This window comes from Hydra viridissima, unplaced genomic scaffold, assembly GCF_058129835.1.
Source record: "Hydra viridissima isolate aposymbiotic clone 2 unplaced genomic scaffold, HvirCarnegie_v1 scaffold_3, whole genome shotgun sequence".
Classification (NCBI taxonomy): Eukaryota; Metazoa; Cnidaria; class Hydrozoa; order Anthoathecata; family Hydridae; genus Hydra; species Hydra viridissima.
The window spans coordinates 14,492,161-14,502,500 of record NW_028324302.1 but is presented as its reverse complement, the minus strand read 5'-3'; the positions used below and the strand labels follow the sequence as shown (position 1 = coordinate 14,502,500).

Below are 10,340 nucleotides of genomic sequence, written 5' to 3'. Positions count from 1 at the left end.
TACATTGCAAATCTTCATCTTTGATTTCCTTATTATATTTTTCTTCACAGGTTTTCATACTTTTCTAATGCTCTTTGCTTTTTTCATACCTTTCTCATACTCTTTGTTTTTTTTATACTTTTTTCATACTCTTTGCTTTGATCTCTCAGTTATTTATGATCCAGAGCTAGGCTTGTATCAGGAACCACATCTTTAATAAAACCTGCACCCTTTGCTGCTTTCAATGTTGCAGTACCTATTGATACAGCTGCTCTGTTATTTACACCAAATCTTAATGCTGACAAACCAATATGATTTACATTTAGGGGATTTTTTCGTATATTTTGTGAATAATCATTGTCTTTCTAATTGTCAACATTATCTGACTCCAATATATATCTCATTAGATAATACAATTGAGGTCTGTACACTCTCAATTCTAACTCTCTTTGATTTGTTTCTGTTTTATATCTTGACATGTTTCTGTTTTGTTTCTTGACATGTTTCTGTTTTGTAGCCTCTTTTTTAACAACTGAAAATTTATAGATATTAACATCAATATTAATATATTTTATGTTAACAAGGATGTTACAAAAAACACAATTCATTACAAATAGTAATTCACTAATAAAACGCAATAAGATAAAGAAAAGACAAAAGAAAAGCATTAGAAATAGAAATGCTTATCTTACTCCAAATATGTTTCGTGTTTCACAAAGTGACCATTTAAAAATAAGTCTAAATTAAAATGCAGATTTTTAATTACTTAAAAAATTGATGCTTCAAAATATTAAAAATTCAAACTCAAAATATTATTTTTTATGGTTATGGCTAATAATCAATGGTTATGGTCAATTATTGTACAGTTTTGATGTCACAGGTGAAATTAGGAATATTTAGGGATGGAAAATTAATTTAGATTGGTTTTAAGATGATCAGATAAGTAAAAGTTTCAAAATTATGTGTTAAATAATATATTTTAAATCAAAATAAGATTTTGAGGCTTAAAATTACCTGACTAACCATAAAACCTTAAGATAAAGAGGATTGGTTATCAGTATCATATGGTAAAAAACATTAAAAAAAACCAGCCCAAGCTCAAAATGTTTTTTGAAAAATGACCCACCCTGTTGTCCTTACCAGTTTGTTTGAAAACTGCAACTGTCCATTAGTTAGCTTTTTTACAATTATGTGATGAAACTATCACTCATTGTTTGATACTTAAAAGTTGTTCTGAAGCAGCCTGTTATTATACATTTTAAACAATGTTTATTAAATATGATAATATGGAAAGTTCTACTATACAAGTTTCTGAAAAGCCATGCAAAAGAAAGTTAAACAAAATAACCAGATCATAATTAAAGTTGCAAAAGATAAAGGAGCTCATATAAACCATTTTGGTAAACATGATCCTAAATAAATTGGAGAAGATTGCAGGTAAGGATTTGATAAACATGAATACAAACATAATGTATATATGATTCTTTTACAATACAGATATGCCAATTAACACTATATTATTTTAAATTGTCCATTTATATAAATATTCACTTTTGCTTAACAAATATCCCATGTGGGTTGGTTTTTATTGAATATCTCTAAATTTTTCTAGGTACAAGAGATTATATTGCTTTGAAAAGGTTGATAAGACAGTGAGTTACTTAAAATGTTTTACAATATGGAATCTAAAAATCGACAAGATATTTATTTAGCTGGTTGTATTGAAGTGATGCCTGTTAAAAGAAAATGAAAAAGGAAAGCCATAAACCCTTATGATGATAAAGCTCTCATGCATTCAGCATCTTAAAAGTGTAAGGTTTATACTATTCTACCTGATGTGAAATACAAATAAAGTCTTTTTAAGTACAGATAACTTATATTGTTTATTATTTCAGATAAAATTCTCTGATAGTGGTATTTGTCATGAGGTTCACATGAAAACGTTTTTGTCATGCTTAAGAGTATTGATTTTCCTGAAGAAGAAAAATGTAAATTGGAGATTGAACATAAGCTGTATTTGGGTAGAGCTCAATATTTCACAGCAAAAAAAACAAAGAATGAAACAGCTGTTAACCTCATCAACTGACAGTAATACCTATTTGACAAGATTTCTATTTGCTTAGTCATTCAAGGACATTTGACACAGATTACTATTTGCTTAGTCATTCAAGGAAAATTGTTTTGGCAAATATCTCTGAAGACTGGGATAATTTTATATTGGAAGCTAGGAAAAGGTAAAGGCTTTTCATTCTAGAAAAACACTCAGGCCTTTGATTCTAGGAAAGTTTAAGCAAGAAGACTCATTATATTAATGATATGTTCAAACCTTACTTTAAAGAAAGTTATGAAAGTCATTTCAAATTGCAACAAGTAAAGATGTATAAAATTGACTATGAGAGTGTTGAAGAAGTTATTGCAAAGCACATTTATTTTTCTGAACCATGGAAAAGGTTCAAGATATTAAAAAAAAACATACCCACAATTATTCTGTTCAAAGAGAGTGGAGATTACAAAACTAACCAAGTATGTACTCCATTTTATGATAATTTGCCTTGTAAAAGTTACCTGTTGGATGCTGAAGAAGAAGATAGTGGGAGCTTAATTGCCTAGGATTTAGTGTTTTTTTTTAATTTTTGATTTTTCTTTCATTCAAGTTAACTTAAGGAGTAACATACATTACTTTCTTCAACTTTTCATATTTTTCCAAAGTTAAGATCTTTTTGAAATACATTTGTTTTATTCAATAAACTGATGTTGTTTTTTTTGACCTTTATACTTAATACTTTATAGTTTGCATTAAAAACCACAAATATCCAAATACTGCCTAAAAACAGGAAATGTCATATTGACATTTTGTTTCATATTTAAAGATGCACGCAATATTTATGAAATTTTCAAGTACTACAACAGCACACTGAGAGTATACCTATAATTTCATTTTATTAAAATATATATAAAAAAGAGAGTTAAACTCATGTAGTCAGTTTAAACTATCTCCTGAAAAATATTGGTTTGTGAAAATTGAGGTTTGTTAAAGAAGCATTTTGGATATTATGTTGAAGAAACTTTTTTTGTGACCTTGTCTATTATTTCCTTAAGATGTGACTTTTAAAGTAACATCATTATAGTCATGCATCATTATGTTGTCATTTTGAAAAGAAAATTACAACTGAAGGTAAAAATTAGTAGTGAATCTTTGAATTTTTTGTAACTTCCATTATGTCAGGCATGTAAAAACTTCAAGTACAATCAAGAAGCACTCAATCTTCACTGAGTAGCCCCATCTTAGGTCTACTTGCTAGGCTAAATCAAAGGTGTAATTTATCTGGTGAAACATCTAAATCATGATACCAAAAGCTAATTTAAATAAACTAGTGTTGCATTTTAATCATATGCAAAAAATGTCATACCCATGATAAAAACCTTTTTTAATTTTTGCGTGCACATTGCTATGTTTAAGAAAATGATAAATAAAGATATCATCAAAAACCAAGTTTGCTTTTTTGTACAGTAAATACCAATAGAACATGCATTATTTTTCTTGTGGTTTTTTTTTTTATGATTATTTTACTTAAGAAATGTTATAAAATATATGATTTGCAACTTTTACACACTTTGATGAATATTTTTTGTTTAAAAAGTTATCACTTATGAAGACACAGGCACAAATATGCATCCACACATCCACACATGTACATAAAAGAAAAAAGCAAGTGTCGATTTGTCAAAGTGCAGCTGCATGCAACTCCTAATACTTTTAAACAAACCTTAGTTAATTTGGACAAAATATATTTTATCATAATGTTTTACAAGCAGTTTTCAGCAAAAGCTTATGTTCTTGTGAGATTGATATTATTTCTAAAAATTTCTGAGATTTGAATTTAGCAGATGTGTGCAGTTCTTTTATTTCTAATTTAGGTTAATTTTGTAATGGATATTGGTCATTCAGCATACTCACAACTGCAAAAGATAAAAGGAGAAGAGATAATTGATACAGGGGATGATGATATAAAAGAATTCTTTAATAAGGGAATAAATGAAAAGACTTCAGTTCAAGATCCTAAGGTAAATTTGATTGTAATTAGTTAAAAAGGTTGTACAAAATACCTTGCACACATGCATTAATACCAAAAAAAAATATTTCAAAATCTTTAGAGATCTTTATAGAAATCTTTGTAAATTATCATTTTCATTTCTACTGTGATTTTTTTTCAGTGGAAAGAAGTATCATCACGTATGATGTTACTTGATATCACTGATGGATTACAACATATTGAAGCAATTGAATATCAACCTTTTAAAGAAATAAGTCAAGAAGGCCTACAACCTGGATGTAAGGTAGTTTTGTACTTTTAAGTGTATTAAATTATCAACACTTAAGATTTGGCATATGTAAAACTTTCTATTTTTTTGATTTCTAAGATCATTTAAAGGTAATCAGTTGATCACAATCACATGAGAAATGCCTAATCCTGCATCAAAACTCAATTCTTCTAAAGTCTTTGTTTTTAATTATAATGTTTTTTAATTAATAATTAAGTTTCTTACTGTTTGTTATTAATATCAATCATCAAATTAAAATGACAGGTTAAAAGTTAATTTAAAGAGATCTTGTCAGTTTGACTTAATTTTATTTTTTTCAATATCAAAAAGTAGACTATCAATATAAGAACTAATGCTGAAACACTCATTATTCACTAGTCTTTCCTATTTATATCTTTCTTAAAAAGTTGTTTCTAATACAATTTAACACAAAAACTCAGATGAATTATCTAACACTGTATAACACTAAAATTTGATGAGTTATTTGTAAACGTACAACACAATCACTAACAAGTTATCTACTGCAGTTTAATAACTGTTGAATTACTTAACACTGTGTTACAAAATCTCTGATAATTTCATTTTGGATTTATTACTTTCCTTACATTTTTGTTTTGTTTTCTTAGGTGTTGATTAAAGGTCCAGTTAAATGTAGAAACAAGTTACTGCTTCTTAAACAAGAAAACATTCAAATTTTGGGTGGTAATGTTGAGAGTTTACTTGAAAATAATACCCTTGAGAAGTTGCTGAATAAAGTATTGTATGTTATCTTTTTTCTAAACAAATCCTTGTTGAAACAGATTGTATTATTTTAGAAAACCATTCAAATACTTTCTTTGCATCTTAGGTGATTTTAAATTATCATGAGTTTTTTAAATAGGTAAATTTAAACTCGTTAACTTTAAATTTGGTAAAATTGTATAAACATTTTACCAGTAAAATGATACCTGCAAATTTCTCAAAAATGATTTTTTAATGTTTCAAAATACATGGAAACTTTTGAAAATGCTAGAAGTTGCTTTACTGACGCATAGAAATTTTAATTATTGCATACTTTCTGATTGAAACTGTTATTTTTTTCTTGTAAACTGATTTTGTTGCTTGCTTAGTTTTAACTTAATGCTTTAAAAAAGACAAATTTATTTAAGACTAATTTACTTTATTGACAAAAAAATGTCAGATATTTGGAAACACTACACCTTAAACAAAAGAAAAACAGTTTCAAAATATGTGGAAATACAACTGAGCTCTCAAGTTTAACAACTGGTATTATTACCTCAGGTATTATTACCTCAGGTATTAATACCTAACTGGTATTATTACCTCAGGTATTATTATGAGGTATTATTACCTCAACAAAAACATGCAATCATAAAGAAAACATAAGAAATGAAATATAAAGAAGATTATTTTCCAAAAAATCATAAGTAATCAATCCAGTTAGTAAAAAAGTTTGGAGCTGATGTGAAGATGACCTTAAAAACAATTTCAGTTCTTTAATGTCAATTGGGAAATTTTCTTCAACTTACCAGAAGAAGCATGTTCAGCATAAAAACAGCAGCAACAAATTTGAATCTGATTCTAAAATCAGTTTTCTTAGTCCTGTCTTAAATTAACTTTTTTACTTTTTAACATATTGAAAACTCTGTAATATCTACTCATGTTTTTTCAGCCGTTGTAAACAAATATTGTATATATAGCACCATTAGTTTGTTAAAATTGTTTAAAGTGTTATTTTGATTTCATTTAAAATCTATTTCTTCAGGGAAACTTATCATGACAATAAACCAAATATCAGAGATGAACAAAATGCTGCAAATGATGTAAAGAAAGAAACTAATAAAAAGATTTTAAAAAAAAATAATGGCAATAATCTGACAGATGAAATTTCTGCTAATAATAATAAGAATATAACTTATCAAAAGAGTAAAGTTATTTGTCCAGTTGGTGAAAGTACAATTATCAGTAACAACTCCATTTCATCTTCAAGACAAAACATGTCAAAAAAAAATAAAAAAGATTTGAGTAAACAACCTATTGATACTGAAATTGCAGATGACTTATTTGCAAATGATGTATTGGATGATTTTCCAATAGATGATTTTGAATTACTTGACTTTTCAGAACCAAAAAAAAAAGATTTATCAAAATCAACAGAAAGCAATTTTAATAAAAAAACTTCAGGTTCTAGAAGTTCTTACAAATCAAGTTTTGTGAAAAATGAAGATTTGACTTTGACTATGGCTTTGAATGGCAACTTGTTAAGTAAGAAAGATAGTGGGTTTAATATTGATTGCGAATTAGATGTTGATGCTGACTTATTCTTAGATGAAGTTGATATTATACCAGATTTAAAATTATCAAAAGCAAAGGAAAAGCCTTTTTTAAAAACTGACACTGAAAGAAAGCCAAAAACTGAGCTGTTAGAAATAATAAAAGATGGGTCTCATTCTAAAGAACTCCAGGCTAATAATCGTAGGTGTTTTGTCAGTATTAATTATGCAGATTTAGGATTAAAAAAAGCTCCTCAAAATATTTTTTTTTCTTTTTTTCTTTTTATGCTGATTCTTATCTGCCTTTTTAGAATACAGAAGCTTGTCAGATTTGGTTCAATGTCATACAATTAATTCACCTGTTAACGTTAAAGTAAGACAGATTGTGTAAAATAAGTTGCAAAATTAACATTAGTAGAAAATACTTTTGTAATGATGGTAATGATAAATTAGTTTAATGTTAATAGTAATTCTAAGATAAAATAACAATAATGTAAGTTTGTACAAAGTTTTTAAAGTTTCCTTAAGTTGAAATTAAATGATTTTTAAGAAAAACATACTTTTAAGACAGATTAGAATGTAAACATATTTTTTGTTGTTTTTTGGGTTTAGTGCTGGTTTCGAACCTTAACTTCAAAACTAGAGTTTGAAGAGAGTTATAGATTATCAGGAATTATAACAGATGGAGTCAATAACATGGAAGTGGTGCTTGGAGATGAGGTAGCATGTTTTTTAACTTTTTTTTTTAACATATTTTGACAATAACATATTTGATATATACTTTTATTCTTCTGAATTAGTGTTGTGGTTACGATTTAAAAGATAATTGATCTTTTAATCAAGTTTGGGATAAGGTAGCATTTAATGTAATTATTATGTTCTTTTTCACTTTTTAAAAACAGGTGCTGTTTCCTCTTATTGGATATTCATCAAAAGAGGTATTGGCAGCTGTTAATGGTAATCTGTCTTCAACAGATAAATCTAAAGTGAAGCAGGTGCATCATTTATTTTTGGTTATAATTTATTTGGTGGGTATAAAAATTTGCAGTGGCAAGCCTAAACAGCCACATAACTAAATAGTTTTTATTATTGGTGTAAGACATTTCCTGTGTTTCTCAGCTTGACATTTAAAAATTTCAAATTTACTAGCAGTTAGTTTAATGAAAGTTTTTGGCAGAAATTCTTCACCTTGCCATGATGCTTTTTGATACTCCAATTTAATTTAGTAGCAATAAGTTTATTGAAAGATTTTGTCATAGATAAGAACTCTTCAACTAATTGATCTGTTCTAATTTCTTTTCTATCACTTTTGCAAATTATACCTGTGTCACATCTAAGTAAATTATACCTACACTATCCAACAAAAAGGAACACATTGAAATTGACAAAAAAAAATTACAGTACAGTGGTGACTAATTTGATTTCACTACAAAAAAATTTTGGTTTAGATAAAATATAGCATAAGCAGCTATTTTATGCAAGATGATATATTATATTATATTATAACAAATAAATTACAGAAAGAAAAAATATTGTTATTAACTCCAAAACTAAAGAAACATTTAAAAATATATTATCAAAAGTATATCAGATCAGTAATTGGTGGCATAACCATTAAAATTTGACTCATAGGTTGTTATCAGATTTAATGGGTTTAAGAAAGTTCTAGAAGAAGATTTCTGATAAGTATTATCCATAAACATCACTCATTTACTTTTTTTTCTGTACTCACATTCATTTAACTAATATCTACTTAGTTTATTTATTTTTTGTATTAAGTATTAAGTATATTTATAATTATAAAAAAAAAGCTATTTACAATTATTTATCTAAATTTAATTATTTACAGGTTGAAATATTGTGAATGAGAAAACAAATGCTGTCTAATATTAAATTAACATCTTATGATATTATCCTAATATTAACCTAACATCTTACAATATTATCATAATATGTTAATTTTACTAAATACTATTCTTATATTGAATGGTATTTGATTGACAATTAAACTTTATTTCAAGATGTTTTGTTAACTATTTAAAATTGAATTATATTTGTAGTATAATAAGTTCATCTTTAAAATGCACTTAAAAAAACTCTATTTGTTTATGAAAATGTTATGAACATAGTTTAAAATATCATAGAAAAAAAGTGTAGGAGTGTAGCTTTGGTTTTCTCTTTTGCAATTTGCATGCAGTTAGATTATCCTCCATAGAAAGTCTGGTCTTTGTTGCAAAAGAAGTTCGAGTTTTTTTAATAAAAAAGCTAACTAAAGGACATAAAATCTAATATTAAGGTTAAGTTACCTGATATTTTTATTGATCTGAAATTATCATGGTATTGTGTTTATATTTGTAATATAAAACTAGATTTTTTAAAATTGTCTATATTATGTATTGAGACATGAAAGACAAGGCATTATTTTGCAGAACAAACAAGAACATCAAATATTGAATTAGCCATTCAGCAGAATATTTGTAAAGATTCAAGATTTTGATTTTGTAAAGGAATTAAAAGCCTTTTGATAAATGCTGCTACTGCTTTTTTTTTGGTTCAATATTTTAAAAAGGAACTCCTAAATTTACCTAATGTACCCAAATGTATTTTAGGGGGGAGAAAAGATGTTGATATACTTTAAAACAAAAATATTTTCAATGTCAAAGAGCCCTTAATCAAAGTAATACTATTTAATGAAGTAATGTTACAATTACACCTAGACAAATGCCAAATCAGTAAAACATAGCTTCAAAGAGTTTATTTAAGAATCATAAATCAAACACAGATCCATGCTCTCCAAATGAATGTCATAGACCCATTTGAAGACCACACTGGAAAAATGATCAAGCTACATTTTTATTGTTTTGAGTAAATTAGATTTTAAACTTCAAAACACCATAGCTCACACCATAGCTCACTTATTTGTTAAGCTAAATATCTGTGTAATTTGATCGGTTTTCTAGTTATATAGTCAATTATTATATCGTTAAACTGCAGCCGAATATAACAGGAGCAAAAACCCAAAAAAAGCAAAAATGTAGCTTGATTGTTTTTTAGTATGGTCTTCATTTGTTAAGTGGATTTTTTAATCGCCTTAATTTTAAATTTGTTTTTAATAGTAAGATTATGATGAATGGTTAGAAGCTGAGAAATCGATAAAAAAAAAATTACTTGATCTTTTTTTTTTCAGGCACTACAAAAAGCTGAACAATGTTTGGAAAAAGGATGCTGGATAGCACAGATTTTTTATGATAAGAATATTTATAAAATACTAGAAATGAAACAGATATTATTTTAGGAGCAAAGCACTTGGTTGATTTTTTTATTACTTTATTTAGTTGTTTTTGTTTTTAAACTGTATATGGTTTGTTTATTGATTTTAAAATGTCTGAAATGTATTTGTCTGTTTAAATACTAACATTTTGAGTTTTTAAATGTTAAAAAAATTAGTTAAAATTATAGCTTAACTATACTTCTATTTTAAGTATTGTGCAAAAGTCATTAAAAAGTTATTTTAGATATAAAACATGTTGTGAAATTATAATTGTCTTCTAAATACTTACACTATTATTGGGACAAATAACTAAGCCAGCTAGAAAACTTTATTTAAGTTTTAACATTTGGTGACTTGTTTTTCAGGTAAGATGCAATCCATGGAGGAATTGACTGGAGCATTTACATATAGTAGTCAATTATCTTGCAATACAAAACTCATTTAAAAAGCTACTTTATCAATAAACCAATCCTTGTATTGATTGCAAAAAAGAT

At 26.6% G+C, this 10,340-nt stretch overlaps 1 protein-coding gene across 2 annotated transcripts in view; it reads left to right on the top strand.

Annotated features, from left to right (window-relative positions):
• LOC145180618 (uncharacterized) overlaps window positions 1–9,880 on the top strand; it is an 11,067-nt gene extending 1,187 nt beyond the window's left edge. Inside the window, exons 1-10 of one of the 2 annotated variants that reach the window (XM_090082624.1) lie at window positions 1–1,790; window positions 1,875–2,213; window positions 3,898–4,044; window positions 4,195–4,317; window positions 4,929–5,062; window positions 6,068–6,777; window positions 6,887–6,948; window positions 7,188–7,295; window positions 7,478–7,570; window positions 9,763–9,880. The exon at window positions 1–1,790 is cut by the window's left edge and continues 96 nt beyond it. In XM_090082624.1, the coding sequence (XP_089938750.1) occupies window positions 3,910–4,044; window positions 4,195–4,317; window positions 4,929–5,062; window positions 6,068–6,777; window positions 6,887–6,948; window positions 7,188–7,295; window positions 7,478–7,570; window positions 9,763–9,870 (1,473 nt within the window). In that variant the 5' untranslated portion in view covers window positions 1–1,790; window positions 1,875–2,213; window positions 3,898–3,909 and the 3' untranslated portion in view covers window positions 9,871–9,880. The remainder of the gene's footprint in view (window positions 1,791–1,874; window positions 2,214–3,897; window positions 4,045–4,194; window positions 4,318–4,928; window positions 5,063–6,067; window positions 6,778–6,886; window positions 6,949–7,187; window positions 7,296–7,477; window positions 7,571–9,762) is intronic. The other variant, XM_090082622.1, reaches the window with a different exon arrangement.
• Window positions 9,881–10,340: the final 460 nt, after the last annotated feature.